This window comes from Grampus griseus (genome assembly GCF_964374135.1).
Source record: "Grampus griseus genome assembly, chromosome: 8".
NCBI lineage: Eukaryota > Metazoa > Chordata > Mammalia > Artiodactyla > Delphinidae > Grampus > Grampus griseus.
The window spans coordinates 12287188-12303857 of record NC_139002.1 but is presented as its reverse complement, the minus strand read 5'-3'; the positions used below and the strand labels follow the sequence as shown (position 1 = coordinate 12303857).

At 37.9% G+C, this 16670-nt stretch overlaps 1 protein-coding gene and 1 long non-coding RNA gene across 4 annotated transcripts in view; one reads left to right on the top strand and one right to left on the bottom strand.

Annotated features, from left to right (window-relative positions):
- The window catches only part of LOC309826713, a 91793-nt gene extending 86341 nt beyond the window's left edge, over nucleotides 1-5452 (bottom strand). For 2 of the 3 annotated variants that reach the window (XR_014297128.1, XR_014297129.1), the window contains exon 1: nucleotides 5394-5452. This is a non-coding gene — a long non-coding RNA (uncharacterized lncRNA). The remainder of the gene's footprint in view (nucleotides 1-5393) is intronic. The other variant, XR_014297130.1, reaches the window with a different exon arrangement.
- A 140-nt stretch (nucleotides 5453-5592) lies between these two features.
- SC5D (sterol-C5-desaturase) lies at nucleotides 5593-16444 on the top strand. Its single transcript, XM_082659918.1, has 5 exons — nucleotides 5593-5684; nucleotides 11451-11668; nucleotides 12810-12942; nucleotides 14438-14538; nucleotides 14900-16444. Exons 2-5 carry the CDS (start codon nucleotides 11459-11461, stop codon nucleotides 15353-15355), a joined length of 900 nt encoding a protein of 299 aa, XP_082516044.1. The 5' UTR covers nucleotides 5593-5684; nucleotides 11451-11458; the 3' UTR covers nucleotides 15356-16444.
- The last annotated feature ends 226 nt before the right edge of the window (nucleotides 16445-16670 follow it).

Genomic DNA, 16670 nt, shown 5'->3' with positions numbered 1-16670 from the left:
ATAGACTGTACCTCTAGTGCTTTGCATTGGATTTCCAGTTTCATTTTGTTCAAAGTGGAGACAAATAAAGACTCTTGCAAAGCAGATTGAATGCAGACTACTACTAGATTTGAAGGCTGTTAAACAATTCTCTAGTCTACTCATCAGTGAATTCGGTACAGTTGCAGAATACAAAATTAATATACAGAAATCTGTTGCATCTCTATACACTTACAACAAACTATCAGAAAAAGAAATTAAGGAAACAATCCCATTTACAAGCACATCAAAAAGAATAAAACAGGGGCTTCCCTGGTGGCGCAGTGGTTGAGAGTCCGCCTGCCGATGCAGGGGACACGGGTTCGTGCCCTGGTCCGGGAAGATCCCACATGCCGCGGAGCAGCTGGGCCCGTGAGCCATGGCTGCTGAGCCTGTGCGTACGGAGCCTGTGCTCCACAACGGGAGAGGCCACAGCAGTGAGAGGCCCGCGTACCGCAAAAAAAAAAAGAATAAAACATCTAGGAATAAATCTAACTAATGAGGTAAAAGACCTGTACTTGGCAAACCATACAATGCTGATGAAAGAAATTGAAGATGACACAAACAGATGGAAAGATATACTGTGTTCATGGATTAGAAGAATTAATATTGTAGTATTAATAATACTACTCAAGGTAATCTACAAATTCAATGCAATCCCTATCAAAATACTAATGGCATTTTTCAAAGAACTAGAACAAATAATTTTAAAATTCGTGTGGAAACACAAAAGACCCCAAATAGCCAAAACAATCTTGAGAAAAAAGAACAGAGCTGGAGGTATCATGCTCCTTGACTTCAGGCTATACCACAAAGCTACAGTAATCAAAACCATATAACACTGGCACAAAAACAAACACATAGATCAATGGAACAGAATAGAGAACCCAGAAATAAATCCACACACCAGTGGTCAATTAATACATGACAAAGGAGGAAAGAACATACAATGGAGGAAAGACGGCCTCTTCAATAAATGGTGCTGGGAAAACTGGACAGCTACATGTAAAAGAATGAAATTAGAGCATTCTCAACACTATATACAAAAATAAACTCAAAATGGATTAAATCCCTAAATGTAAGACCAGAAACCATAAAACTCCTAGAAGAAAACATTGTTAGAACACTCTTTGACATAAATCGTAGCAATATTTTTTTGGATCTGTCTCCTAAGGCAAAGGAGACAAAAGCAGAAATAAACAAACGGGACCTAATTAAACTTAAAAGATTTTGCACAGCAAAGAAAACCATCAACAAAATGAAAAGAAAACCTCCTGAATGGGAGAAAATATTTGCAAATGATACAGCCAGTAAGGGGTTAATATACAAAATATATATACAGCTCAAACAACTCAATATCAAAAAACAAACAACCTGGTTAAAAAAAGAACAGAAGACCCTGAATAGACATTTTTCCCAAAAAGGCATACAGATGGCCAACAGGCACATGAAAAGATGCTTAACATTGCTAATCATCAGAGACATGCAAATCAAAACCACAGTGAGATAGCACCTCACACCTGTCAGAATGGCTATCATCAAAAAGACCACAAATAACAAATGTTGGCAAGGATGTAGAGAAAGGGAACACTTGTGCACTGGTGGCGGGAATGTAAATTGGTGCAGCCACTTGGAAACCAGTATGGAGGTTCCTCAAAAAACTAAAAATAGAACCACCATACCATCCAGCAATTCTACTCCTGGGTATAAATCTGAAGAAAACAAAAATACTAATTAGAAAAAATATATGTATCCCAATGTTCACAGAAGCATTATTTACAACAGCCAAGATATGGAAGCAATCTAAGTGTCCGTCAACAGATGAATGGATAAAGAAGATATGAAACACATACACACACACACAATGGAATACTACTCAGCCATAAAAAAAGAAATTTTCCCATTTGCAACAACATGGATGTATCTGAAGGGTATTATGCTTAATGAAATAAGTCAGAAAAAGACAAATATTATATGTTATCACTTATATATGGAATCTAAAAAATAAAACAAACTAGTGGATATCACAAAAAAGAAACAGACTGTTACAGGTAACAAACTAGTGGTCACCAATGGGGAGAAGAAAGAGGGGCAAGATAGCGGTATGGAATTAAGAGGTACAAACTACTATGTACAAAATAAAGAAGCTACAGGGATATATTGTACAGCACAGGTAATATAGCCAATATTTCTCATAACTTTAAATGGGGTATAATCTATAAAAATTTTGAATCGTCATGTTGTATACCTGAAGCTAATATGATAATATTGGGGCTCTTGCATGTTACCACTACACCAGCAGTGCTGATGTAAACCACTATAATATTATAAATCAACTGCATCTCAATTAAAACAAAAAGAATTGACACAAGGGTTAGAATTAGCAAACAAGAATATTAAAGTAGTCATTATAACTGTAACAGACAGACAGACACACACACACACACACACACACACACACAAAAGAAAGGTAAAGTAGAGACATGGAAGATAAACAGTGCTGCCCAACAGAATTTTCAATGATGATGGAAATGTTCGATTCCTACAGGATCCAGTATGATAGCCAAGAGCCACAAGTGGCCAGTGAGCCCTCGAAATCTGCCTAGTGCAACTGAGGAAATGAATTTGTTATTTTTTAACTTATTTAAATTTAACCACACATAGCTAGCCTCTACCATATTTGACATCACAACACTAGAAGGTCTAGGAAAAAAATATTATCATAGGGAGGCTCTCAGGGGAATAATGGTTCCTTTTCCTCTTAGAATAGGATGATTAAATCTTATCAAAACTAAGCTTGCACAACCAAAAGTAATCTTAATGTCACTGACTTTACTTCTTTACCAATCATTCTATCCATGTTTTTGTACTAAACAATTCTATACATATGCTTACTGCTGCTAATATTACTGTAATTGTTGTTGCTGCTGCTGTTCATCTTCCTTTACACCTTCTTCTTGGGCATAAGGGATACCACAGTGCAGAAATATGAGAAGCCATGGTACATATTATCCTAAGCATTCCAGAGCTTTCAATATGCTCTGCAGTAGTACTTCATAGAGCATTGAGTACAAAGGTCTTTTCTTAGCAGGCATGCAAGAAATGCTTTTGACAATAAAAATCTGAGAAGAGAACATCTGAGAAAATGATTGACTCAATAAGTAACTCTGTAGTTTCAGTTTCTAATTAGGCAAAAACATTTCAGTAAAAAAACGAAATTGAGGTATGCTCTCCACTGTGGACAACAGAAGTCAGAGGGGAAAAAAACGTACAAGAATTGTCCTCCTAATATGATGAGATATTTCGATACACAGAGGATATATGTTCTGTGTATCCGATGCTAAAAATTATGAGGCAGTAGAATTCCTATTATGGGAGATAATTTTTTTAAGGTCTAAATTTAGTTAATTTTAGTATTAATTTCTTGTCAACAGTTCTGGGTTACTTATAAGTAATGTGATTCTATGCATATAATGTATTTATTTCTTTTTTAAATTGAAGTATAGTTGATGTACAATACTATATGTTATAGGTGTACAATATTGTGATTCGTGATTTTTAAAGGTTATACTTCATTTATAGTTATTAAAAATATTGACTATATTCCTTGCATTGTACAATACATTCTTGTAGCTTATTTTATACATAATAGTTTATACCTCTCAATCCCCTACATGGGAGATCATTTTTAAATATTTCATCAAAAAACCACTCTGGAATGTTTACCTTAACTATTAGTAAAGGAAATAGCAGTAGTACGATCAGAAAACCAACAAGTATTTTACTGAGGAGGGGGAGATAAATACTTAATATAAAATTTAAACATGCTTGGATAATGTGAGGAAGACACTTCTAAAATTGAGAAGGAAATAAATATACAACAAAATGCACGTATCTTTAAAAATTTCTCTAGACTTTTATAACCACCTGACCCACACCCAATTCGATGTGTATTTTATTAGCATTCATCCTTATCTGGTCTTTCTGAAGCATTCTTCTTAGTTTTCATAGAAACAACAATTCTTTTTCTTGGCAGACTCAAATTTTATCAATTTATGTAATTTAATTTCCCAACCTTTCATAAATCTATTAATTTATGTAACATAATTTCCCAATCTTTCAAGAGAAGTCTGTTATTTTTTTAATCTGAAGTTAATTCAAGTAAAGGGGATAAATATACTTGTAGACTAACCAACCACGCAGGCGAGCTTTACCCTACAGCAATCACAAATCTGGAAACTTTGTACTAGGTAAACACCTTTAAACCCCATTTTAATTTTCCCCAGAAATGAACATAAAAATCTTAATCTCAAAAATTAAAGGATGAAATAAGAACAATAACAAAGGAAACAAAAGTGAAGAAATGTGAATTAGAAAGTAGGAGGTAATTTTACAATATATACAAATATCAAGCCATTATATTGTACATCTGAAACTAATATATGTTAATTTAAAAAAAGAAAGTAGGAGGCAAGCCACAGATATTTAAAACAATACTCATATAAAAGGTTTTCATGATTAGAGTCTAATAATTTCTCTCCTTACACTGCAGCACTTCAGATGATCCTATAAGGAAACAAATATTCTTTTCTAACGATAGTCATCTCTCACTTTACGGGATTTTCTTCTATCTATCACTCTAGAGGGAACAAAATCAAAGGACTTTCTTCGGATTTTCTTCTGATGGTCAAATTCACTAGAACTGTGGTTCCCAAACTTTATCATACATGGGTATCAATCCAGGGTTTGTTAAACCCAGCTTCCTGGGGTCCTCCCAGAGTTTCTAATCTAGCAGGTCTGAGGTGGTTCCCAAGAACTTGTGTTTCCAGGAAACTCTAAATTTGTTGGACACTGCTGGCTGGACTTTGAGAACCACTCCTCTGAGACTTCCAGAAAGGTTTACTTACAAGTGTGAGCACTGCAATTCATATTTAGAAAAGCTAACAACGACAAAAATAAAAACCACACACGCGCGCAGAAGCAAACCTCTAGGAATCTACAGATACTCCCGTTTAGTCTGCATAGATCTGCTTTATCTGTACTATGAAAAGGTTTCTGGCATTTCAACACCTACCTAAACTGGTTCAGCCAAATTCTAGCCATTCTGTGTTATAGAAAAGCGCAGGCTGGGGTTGAGAAATACGTATTACTAAGTTGTCTAACAAGTATTTGCGCCTCCTTCTCTTAAGTAGAAAATGCTTCCAACGTGCATTTCAAAAGAAGTATCATCTAGTTCCCTCAAGGCAGAGCAAGGATTGTTTGCATAAATAACGTAAACCTGCTCAGTACAAGACTTTGAGCTACACACACCAGTGCCAGTGAAAAAGCAAAGAAACAAATACAACCTGAAACTCCACCCTCCACCACCTTAGTACCTAAATCAGGTCCTCTCTTCCCTTCAGTTCCTGGGCACGAAAGTGGGCGTGTCGGAGCGCGCGGCGCCCACGTGACCGCTGAGAGCCCCTGGCGGCCAAGTCACGCGATCTGCCGTCATATCGGCTTATGCCGCCGGCCTCTGATTGGTTGGCGGCGCCGGTCGCCCCGAGCGTGGGGTCAGGCTACGCCCTTCCAGACCTTGCCTGCTTGCTGACAGACGCGGTCCAGTAGCTGCAGCAGCCGGGCCACTGCAGGAACCGAATCGGCAGCCGGCGGCGGACCCTTTCTAGGTAGGGATGACAGGGGGGCGGGGAAAGGAGGGAATACACCTGAGCTGGAAGCGAGAGCAGAGGAGGAAAAGGGGGTGGAGAGACTAAGGCAAGACCCAGGTGGGGAAGTTGAGAGTGCGTCTGCCCCCTTCTTCAGCTTCCCGCAGGCGTTCGTTGACTGCCTCCTAGATGTAAGGCACTAGGCTGACTCTGGGGTTCTGTCTGCGAAACTTGACCTGAGGACTCCTGCGCTGACGGTTAGCAGAGACGGTTAGCAGAGAGACGGTTAGCAGAGACAGACGCCAGGTAGCCGGATGTCCTGAAAACAACCGGCTAGGCGGCGGCTGTGATGGGGAGCGTGCGGGACGCAGGGCACGCGCGCTGGCCGGGGCTGGCGGGAGGCTGGTTGTCGCCAGAGACCTCCAGATTAGGGGCCTCTGCCCGGACAGTGGGGGGGTATGTCAGGGCACAGGGAGAGGTGAAAGAAACAGACATGTGGATGGGCGTGAAAAATATGAAATGTTTGATATTGGCTATTGGAGATCTCTTATCCAAGGCAAGTTTGTCCACTGAACACTAATAAAGCATTTTGCGACGGATTTCCCTCTGTTCTTGAGAGGATTTTTTGTTTTTCTTTCAAGCAGCAAAGGAATTAAGTTGAAGCAAGCGCCAGTTACTGCAGTATAATTAGGACGGAGGGACAACAATCCGCGGTTTGAGAAGACAAGAAGGAAAGGGAAATAATCTATTAGTTTAGCATCCTAATAGGAATAATCGTGTCTGCTAGCATCCCTGTGTAACAGCAGAGCAAATTTGGAGGTGGTGTAGGAGATAGTTTCCAAACTGGAAAGTTTGTGGTAGCCAAACCACCTGTCTTTATATCACCTGTAGGTGATAACAACTTTATAACTACCTGTAGGCTACCTGTCTTTATATCACCATTGATTTTTTTTCTTTTCAAGTTTCTAATGATAAGCACCTAAAAATAAATACATGACCCTTGCTCATTTACAGAGTGCTTTCCCATTCATTATGTAATGTAATTAACATGGGATAATCAGAATTCCCCATCTGCATGCCTACACCTAGATATTACAATGTAGTAGCTAGGAGAACAGGCTCTGGAATATACATCCCAGCTGTTACTTGTTATTTGTTATTGTTACATTAGTTAACAACTTATTTAAATATTCCTGCCTTCATTTTCCCTATCTTTAAAATGGGGGTTATAGAAGTATCTACCTCATATAGTTGTGAGAATCAAGCGAGGTGATACATAAAAAGTGCTTTTTAAGTAATACCTGGTTTTCAATAAATGTTAGCTATTATACTAACAGTATATTATCTATACTTTTAAAGTAAAGCAGAATGACTCAAGTCATTTTAAGCCTAATTGTGTTTTGTTGATAACTATGTTTTAAGAAAAGGTTTCTTTGTTTCAGCCAAAGTAAAGTAAACTAAGTTTCTATTTGTTAGGGGTACTTAACTTAGGGTCTGTAGAGCCCCTGACTTTAGTGGATATAAACCCCTTAAAATTATATGCAAAATGGGCTTCCCTGGTGGCGCAGTGGTTGAGAATCCACCTGCCAATGCAGGGGACACAGGTTCGAGCCCTGGTCCCAGAAGATCCCACATGCCGTGGAGCAACTAAGCCCATGTGCCATAACTGCTGAGCCTGCGCTCTAGAGCCCACGAGCCACAACTACTGAGCCCACGCGCCTCAACTACTGAAGCCTGCGTGCTCTAGGGCCTGTGTGCCGCAACTACTAAGCCCACATGCTGCAACTACTGAATCCGGTGCACTTAGAGCCCGTGCTCCACAACCACAACAAGAGAAGCCACCACAATGCAAAACCCGAGCACTGCAACAAAGAGTAGCCCCCGCTCACCGCAACCAGAGAAAGCCCACGCGCAGCAACGAAGACCCAATGCAGCCAAAAAATTAAAAATAAAAAAAAAAAAATTCTGTGCAGAAGTATGTGAGTTTGTAGAGTCACTGAGAATTTAAAAATTTAAGGAGCTGAAGAGATACTAATGAAGAAGCAGTAGAACTTGGTTCAAGTCCATGGATTTTGCAACCAGCCAGGGAGTGACTGAATCCCTTCTCCAGCATTTATTTACTTGATGACTCTGGGAATTTTCTGTGTCCAGCTTTCTTATAAGACAAGAATAATACTAGCACCTGATTTGTAGGGTATATCTTGAGAGGGTTAAATGAGTTAATATTTACAATACCTCATATACAGTAAATATTGATATGAGAAATGAACAGTTATTTCTTTAAAACATCAAATGACATCTGTTTCTACTGTAGGTTAAAGTGATTTGGGCCCAGCTTTGGTTCCTGTAACAGCAGTAATAATAGCTCCTATTTGTTGATGAGCTTCCCCATGTCAGATAGTACCACACCGCTATGTACTTCATCTCTAAATCTTAGAACAATTCTGTAAAGTAGATATGCTTTCTCCATTTCACAGATGTGGGTTTGAATATAAACTTCAAAATTGAATTGCAGTTTTGAGATCGTAATTGTTAGTGATTTCAAACTTTTTTTATGTTAGATGTCAGAAATTACAGCAATATATTTGTGAATACCTAATTACTACATCCCACAAATAGAATTAATTGAAACCAAAATCTGAAAACACTTAACAACAGGTTTCACCTCACAGTATCTCAACTGCCTCCAGATGGACGGAGGTTCATTCCCTCCTCCCTTCTAGGTGCTGGTTTACTGTCACAGCAGTTATGTACAGGGCATATGCAAATCAACACAACTCGCATGGTCTTCAGTTAAAAGCAAAATTAAAGAGTTTTTTTATAATTAAGGACTGAGATCGTATTAAAGTTTTCACTTACATCGGATATTAAAGGTTGAATAAAGAAGATTCATGGTTAACGTTTGAGTTATTTTTGGCTACACGGTGCTGTCTCAAATAGTATATGGAATTATGGCTGTTGGCACTATAGGTAACATGCAAGACTAGTTCACCAACTCTTACCAACCTTTAGTGGTATAGCAATATTCTTTTGAATTGTTGGGTTCTTCTTCATTGTTTATGTTTCTGGTATTACTTTATGTACTTAACCTGCTGCTCCCTCCTTTATGGCTTCAACTGTTGCGATACTACTAGGCTCCCTTTTGAACTTCAGATTCGTATTTGCATGTAGTCTACTGCTTTCGCCTAGGAGCCCAGATGAGCCACAGCAAGTAGACTTAAGACCCAAACTAGGGACTTCCCTGGTGGCACAGTGGTTAAGAATCCACCTGCCAATGCATGGGACACGGGTTCGAGCCCTGGTCAGGGAAGATCCCACAGGCTGCGGAGCAACTAAGCCTGTGCTCCACCACTGCTGAGCCCACGTGCCACAACTGTTGAAGCCCACGCAGCTGGAGCCCCTGCTCCACAACAGGAGAAGCCACCGCAATGAGAAGCCCGTGCACCGCAATGAAGAGTAGCCCCTGCTCCCCGCAACTAAAGACAGCCCGCGCGCAGCAACGAAGACCCAACTCAGCCAAAATAAATTAATTAATGAAAATTTTTTTTAAAAGACCCAAACTGAACCCATCATTCCTCGCACCCCCAAAGTCCCTGTTGCACCCAAAAGTCTGCTAGCTCCACAGTATTCCCAATTTTGATTATCATAGCATCACCATCCATTCAGGCAAGGTAAAATCTCACAATCAACATAGATTTCTTTCTTTTTTTTTTTAATTGAAGTATAGTTGATTTACAATGTTTTGTTAGTTTCTGGTGTACAGCAAAGTGATTTAGTCATACATATGTATATTCTTTTTCATATTCTTTTCCATTATGATTTATTACAGGATATTGAATATAGTTCCCTGTGCTATACAGTAGGAGCTTGTTGTTTATCCGTTCTATATATAATAGTTTGCATCTGCTAGTACCAAATTCCCACTAGATTTTTTCTTCTTTCACACTCCAGTATCTAATCAGTTATCAAGTCCCATGGGTTATCTTACTTGCCAAGTCTCTGATGAATGTGTCTATTCTCACAGCTACTGCCTGAGGTCAGGCAGTCATCTTCTCTAGGTTAGTCTACCTCAGGAGCAACCTAGTCTCCCTGCTTCTCATCAGTACGATATATTCCTAATGGGACACATCCCTTGAACCATGAATGGACCGTGACCTTTCCATGCCTTTGCAGTTCTTATTTCTACTTGAAATAGCTATTCCTAACCTTTTTTTTTTTTCTGGTAATGTTCTTCAAAGCCCAAATCAAAATTCTTCACTATACAGCCTTCTGTTGTAAGCTGAGGTAGTTGTGTTGTCTTTTCTGATTTCACACAATTTTCATATATATACCTTTATTATAGCACTTGTCATATTGATGTAACTATTCATTTCTGTAGTTGCCTAACCTTGAACGTGGATTTAGACTATATCTTTTTAACCTTTGTATGCTCATCACCTAGTGCAGTGCTTCATACTTAATTGTTGTTTGAGTGAATTAGCAATATATGATGAAGGATGTATGTCAATATCTGCATTAGTTGATTAAAAATTTCTTTCCATGTCAATGTGAGAAAAAATGCTTGCAACTCATATCACAAACAAGGGGCTAAACACCCTAATAAATAAAGAGCTTCTAGAATTTGATTTTAAGAGACTAAAAACCCAGTGGCAATTTTCAGACTGGTTTTTTGTTATTGTTGTTGTTGTTCAAAAGTTTTAATTATAGGTGAGAGGTGTTTGGAATACAGGACACATTTCCCACTACAAACAGTGCAGTGAAGAAGGAGAAAGTAGATCATAAATGATAGAGTCAGTGGTCAGCCCACAGAAGCTGACCATGAAGTTGTTGAACTAGATTCAGGATCATGAGTATAGAATCGACTAAAGTTTTTCAAAGTTTAAGCATCTGGAACAGGAGTTGGCAAACTTTCCTTTTAGAGAGCTAGATAATAAACGTTTTCGGCTTTGTGAGCCATGCTGTCTATTGCTGTGACTCAGCCTTGACTTCGTAGTACAGAGAAGCAGCCATAGACAGCATAGACACATCTGGACATAGCTGTGTTCAAACAAAGCTTCTTTACCGAAACAGGCCCTGGGTTCGGCCCGTGGGCCACAGTTTGCCAGCCCCTGACTGGGGTGGGGAGGAGAGGGAGGTGAGGAATAAATGTATTCTATTTGTCACTGCCAAGAATACATCTCCCTTTGTTCTGTCAATGAGAGTTAGGGTTAGTCACGAGAATAGATAGTCCCTGACTTCTTTGGTTACAGTCACAGAATAGATACCATTTAGGGAATTCTTAAGTCTTAAGTCTTAAGTCTCAGCATTGAAGCAAAAATCTCTGAAATATGAGTCCTTTTAGGAGAAAGATGCTGCTGAAACTTGCAGCTGAAGGAGTAAACCATTTGCCTGAGTACCTAGTGCCCTGTGTTCCACATCTTTACTATTTGCCATGTTTACTCTTGCCATGTCCTATGGCAATAGGACATAGTGGAAGAGAACACTAAGGTGCAATTAGATCTGGACTTATGCCACCTTTCAGCTTGACCTTGGAGAAGAAACTTCGTGGGCCTCAGTTTCTCTAACTGAACTTCAGTGTCGCTATGTATTATATCAAGAGACTGAACTAGAGATGACATTGAAGATCCTTCTGGCTCTAGAGATGTCATTTAGTGAATTCTGGTAGCAGCAGACTTGTACTACATATACTTATGAAGGCAGGAACTTCATATATAGTTTTTCTGAAAGTTTTTTGCTTTGAGAAATGTCAACATGGGTAAATAATTGTTGTACATGTTTATCCTTTAGGGGCTAAGATGGATCTTGTACTCAATGCTGCAGATTATTATTTTTTTACACCATACATATATCCAGCCACGTGGCCAGAGGACAGCATCTTCCGACAAGCTGTCAGTCTCCTGATTATAACAAATCTCGGTGCTTATATCCTTTATTTCTTATTCGCAACGCTGAGTTATTATTTTGTCTATGATCATTCATTAATGAAACACCCACAATTTTTAAAGGTAAGTGATTTTCTTACCTTTTTAATTATTACAGTAAAAATAACAATATGTATTTGTGAGATTTTCAGATTAAACTGGTTTTAATCTTTTTAGAGTTTCTGAAAACAGCTCCAAATGGGTTAGATAGTTTTGGAAAGGCTAATCCCCTCTCTCTTTTCTTTAATTTAATTTAAACAGATAAGTAAGTTGTAATTTTTTTTAAGTTTTTTTTTGAGGTTTTTTTTTAAAATTTATTTATTTTTGGCTGCATTGGGTCTTCGTTGCTGTGCACAGGCTTTCTCTAGTTGCGGTGAGCGGGGGCTACTGTTAGTTGCGGTGCGCTGGCTTCTCATTGTGGTGGCTTCTCTTGTTGCGGAGCACGGGTTCTAGGTGCACGGGCTTCAGTAGTTGTGGCACACGGGCTCAGTAGTTGTGGCTTGCGGGCTCTAGAGCTCAAGCTCAGTAGTTGTGGCGCACAGGCTTAGTTGCTCCGCGGCGTGTGAGATCTTCCCAGACCAGGGCTCGAACCCATGTCCCCTGCATTGGCAGGCGGATTCTTAACCACTGCGCCACCAGGGAAGCCCCTACTTTTTTTTTCTTTTTTCTTTTTAACTGTAAGCCTGGTCTTGCTAGATACATAGATGAGAATTTCTTTGCTGATAGTTGATGAATAAATAAATGTATACATTTGTGTAATTGTTTTGATATTTGACTTTCACAAACTGAAATATACTTTTACTATGTATATATTTTTTGACCAGATAATCCAAACTCAGTAAATTCAGACTTGTTTACAATCACTTTTCTATTTCAGTTATTTGTATTTGTCAGTCACTACAAGGACTGAAAAAAAATAGAGAGGGTTGAGTATGAAAGTTAATTATGAAAGAACTGATTATTCTGTAAATAGAACTTTGGAATAGAGATTTTGTGGGAAGGAAAAAAAGTTTCAGAATTTCAAATATTTGTTGCATTTGCTTCATACAAAAGAAATGTTTTTCTTACACACCCACGCCCACATAGTAACACTTCAGTAGAAGCAATTTGGAGGTAAGCTCCTTCATATAAAAGAGATTTTAAAAATCCAGTCCAGAACAATTTTATGCTAGTTTTGTTTATCATAGATTTTATGGTTTGTAAGTATTGGAAACTTCATTTTCAGAACCAAGTCTATCGAGAGATTATGCATTCTGTCCAGTCAATGCCATGGATAAGCCTCCCCACGGTCTCAGTGTTCCTGCTAGAGGTGAGAGGTTACAGCAAACTGTATGACAGCATAGAGGAGTTTCCGTACGGTGAGTGTATAGTGTAAATGTCTGGAACAGATGGGTTTCTCTAAAGAACCAAATCTGCTTCTTTAAAGTCTTTGTTGTAGATGAAATTGTGCCCAGGGGAAGATTGGCATGATCAGAGCTAGAGCCTTGAATTTGTTTCCTATTATCTTTATTGAATTCAAACGTCTGAAAAAAAAGCTCAAGTAGTACATGATATTTATAAAAAAATCAGAAAACACCGATTTTTTTAAAAAATCCATCATTCTGCTACCTGGAAACTGTAACTCTTTTGATGTGTATTCTTTCTCTTTTCTATGCCTGTAGTACTTCGTTATTTACATTACAGAATTGAAACCCTTACTATGCATACTGGTTTGAACTCTGATTTTTTTCTCTTAGCCTTGTTTATGCCCATATTTTCATGTCAATAAATATTGACGTTATACAGTATATATTTATAGTATTGCATTGTATAGATATCCATAGTTTATTTAAATGATCCGTAATTTTTAGACCTTTAGGTTGTTCTTGGTTTTCTATTATAAACAGTACTACAGTGACTAAACTAAAATTTTGTGAAATTCTTGAATTATTTCATCAAGATACATTTCTAGTATCTAGTATTAGAAAGTAAGAATCATAGTTAACGTTTATTTTTGATATGTACCAGCTTCAGTTCTAAGCTTTTCACGTGTTACCAATCCATTTTATTCTATTAACTCTATGAGGTAGGCACTATTACGATGCTCCTTTTATAGGTGAGTAAATTAAGTGTACAGAGAATTTCAGTAACTTGCCAAGCTCACTTAACAAATAAGTGGTGGATCTGGGACTGGAATCCAAGCTTGCTGGTGTCAGCAAGTAAGAGGTTTGTTATTTAAAGGAGGGAACAAAAATTACACACCAGTGTGCTGAATTAGCTCAGCCTTGGAAAGTGGATCAAAATATGAATAAAAATAAAAGGAGAGAGGGCATTCTAGATGGTTTGAGTAAAAGTATAGAGGTAAGACTTTGAAGATGCTGGGAGGATATTGAGTGAACCAGCCTGGTTAGTACACGAGCATATGAGGTTGGAAAGATCAGAAGGGGTTGGGTTATGGAGTAAATGCTAGGCTTACAGCATTTCAAGGGAAAATAAAATTCTAAGCAGGGGAGTTAATATGTAAAGATATGTTTTATGATGATTAATACGAAGAAAAAATAAATAGCATTATTCTCCAGCATTTAAATGATAAAGATGCCATAGGGGTTTACTCTTTCTGTTTCATAAATATCCTCATAGTTTAATGAAGAAATATTGTAGGTGGGACGCTTCAAGTTTTTATTAGAGGGAACTGAGCAGATCCCAGAGAGTCAAGGGAGATGGAGGTTGTGATGTACTGAATTAACCAAAGCAGATAGTTTACAGGGTTTATGTCTAGGATCAAATTTCGTCGTCTTAGATGGACATGTCAAAAGTAAGCTCTGATCCTGGGCGCTGAATCTTGATTCTGCCGTCTCCTGTTGTGTCTTGTAGGCTGGCTTCGATTCGTTGCTAGTGTACTGTCCTTTCTCTTTTTCACTGACATGCTGATCTACTGGATTCACAGAGGCCTTCATCATAGACTTGTGTATAAGGTAATAAGGTCGGGTAATTTGTAGGGGAAGAGAGAAAATGCACATTTCAGCAATGTATAATTATAAATCCTGTCTCTATTTTCAAGAATTTCCCCTAACTTATTAAATACCTAAGTAGCCTTAGCCATGACAGGTACAAGGTACATTTTGTTTGTATCCTCCTTCATGGGTCTGGAGGGGCTGTGTTAAAATCTTACTGTCTTGGGGTAAAGAAGGGGAGGGAATTTTATAAAGTAATTTGCTAAATTCAAAGGGACTTTTTTAGTTAGGTCATTTCTCACACCATGAGCATGAAAAGCTAAGTCAGTTGTTGCACTGGGTAAAGTCTGTGGCATTAATGTGGTCTTCTTTTCTTCTGTAGCACTTACACAAACCTCATCATATCTGGAAGATTCCAACTCCATTTGCAAGTCATGCTTTTCATCCTCTGGATGGCTTCCTTCAGGGTCTACCTTACCACATATACCCGTTTATCTTCCCATTACACAAGGTAGTTTATTTAGGTTTGTACGTCTTGGTCAACATCTGGACAATTTCTATTCATGATGGTGATTTTCGTGTTCCCCATATCTTCAGGCCATTTATTAATGGCTCAGCTCATCATACAGACCACCACATGCTCTTTGACTATAACTATGGACAGTATTTCACATTGTGGGATAGAATTGGAGGCTCATTCAAAAATCCCTCCTCCTTTGAAGGGAACGGACCACTTAATTATGTGAAGAGGATGACAGAAGAAAACCGCAACAGCCATGCAGTAAGTGGTTGTAAAAATGAAAAATTATTCAATGGAGAGTTTAAAAAAACTGAGTAGATTATTGCCCAATTATTAAATATTTTTAATCAAGGAAAATAATCTACAGCCAGGACGCATAGCAAGTGAACAGTATCATTTGAAAATCAGTATTGTGGGTACAGGTGAGGAACGACCATAATGGTAGAACAAGGGAACATGCCGTGAACACCATGGCTTTAACATCGTGCTCAAAATACTGAATGTTGGTCTAAGGGAGAAGCTGTGTCTTTCCAGCCAGTAGATCTGTAATTTGTATAGCCTCAACAACAGTTTTTTAAAAGGTAGAGGATAAATTATTGAGGGGACTAGGTTATGTCCTTTTGCCTTAATTCATCCATATTCATTAAGTAAAATTCATTGTGCTTGATGGTATCAAGACTAAACACCATAACAAAGAAGTACTAATATGAAGATGATTCCTTGTTTCAGGAATGATTAAGTACTCAGAATTGGTATGATAACAACTACTTGTACTTTGTTGAAGTGGAAAAATCAGTGTGAAAAAATATCGTGATATAATGTATTAGTAGCTCAGTGACCTGATTAATCGCAGGTGTTATAAGATTATTGTCTTCCTACACATAGAAAACTTATTCTCTGGAGACATTGTCAACTGTTACGTTTTACTGATGAACAAATAAATTGGAATTTTAGAAAATATTAATACTACCATGATTTAATCGAGATCTGGGATTATTTAAAGATTTTGATGGTTATTGTTTTCAACCATTATTTAATAAGTGTAAAATTATATGACCCTGATTATATTTAGAAAGGGAAATTTGATGCCCAAAGAATATATTAGACACCACTGGTTTTTTAATTAAATTGATGCACTGCACTTTTGGTATGTTTCAAAGTTACAATCCTGTGATTTTCTATAAAAGGAAATAATTGCCAGATATTTAGGCCTATCACTGAAGACTAGTTTTGAAATCTTATTTCCCCTCCTCCTCCTTCATTTTTCCCCACTCCCTCTGCAAAAAGATTTAACAAATACTTTCATAAAGAAATGTCATGTGTTGTAACATAAATATGTTGGGAAAACATGGTTTCCAAAGGCATTCTCTAAGCTGTTTATGTAAAATCAATAAAAGTTGAGTATGGCTATTATTAAAGTGTATCAGTTAAGTAATGTAACAGCACAAAGTATTCTTTACAAATTTTATGTCAATCTGAAACCATAGAAATGATGTGGGTTGTCAGAACTTTTAGAATATCTCCAAATGTTTGATATCAAGGGGAGAAAGAGAGAAGGGAGTATCACTGTCTTTTTATATTTTACATCTTTTATTAGATTTGAGTGTTTTAGCAAGAGACCAGTCCTAAAAGT

What these genes read in the sequence shown, in the direction of transcription:
- SC5D (XM_082659918.1), top strand. Translation starts at nt 11,459, where the DNA reads ATGGATCTTGTACTCAATGCTGCAGATTATTATTTTTTTACACCATAC. An exon ending in AACACCCACAATTTTTAAAG is followed by an intron (nt 11,669 to 12,809) that starts GTAAGTGATTTT and finishes CTTCATTTTCAG; the next exon opens with AACCAAGTCTATCGAGAGAT. An exon ending in CATAGAGGAGTTTCCGTACG is followed by an intron (nt 12,943 to 14,437) that starts GTGAGTGTATAG and finishes TGTGTCTTGTAG; the next exon opens with GCTGGCTTCGATTCGTTGCT.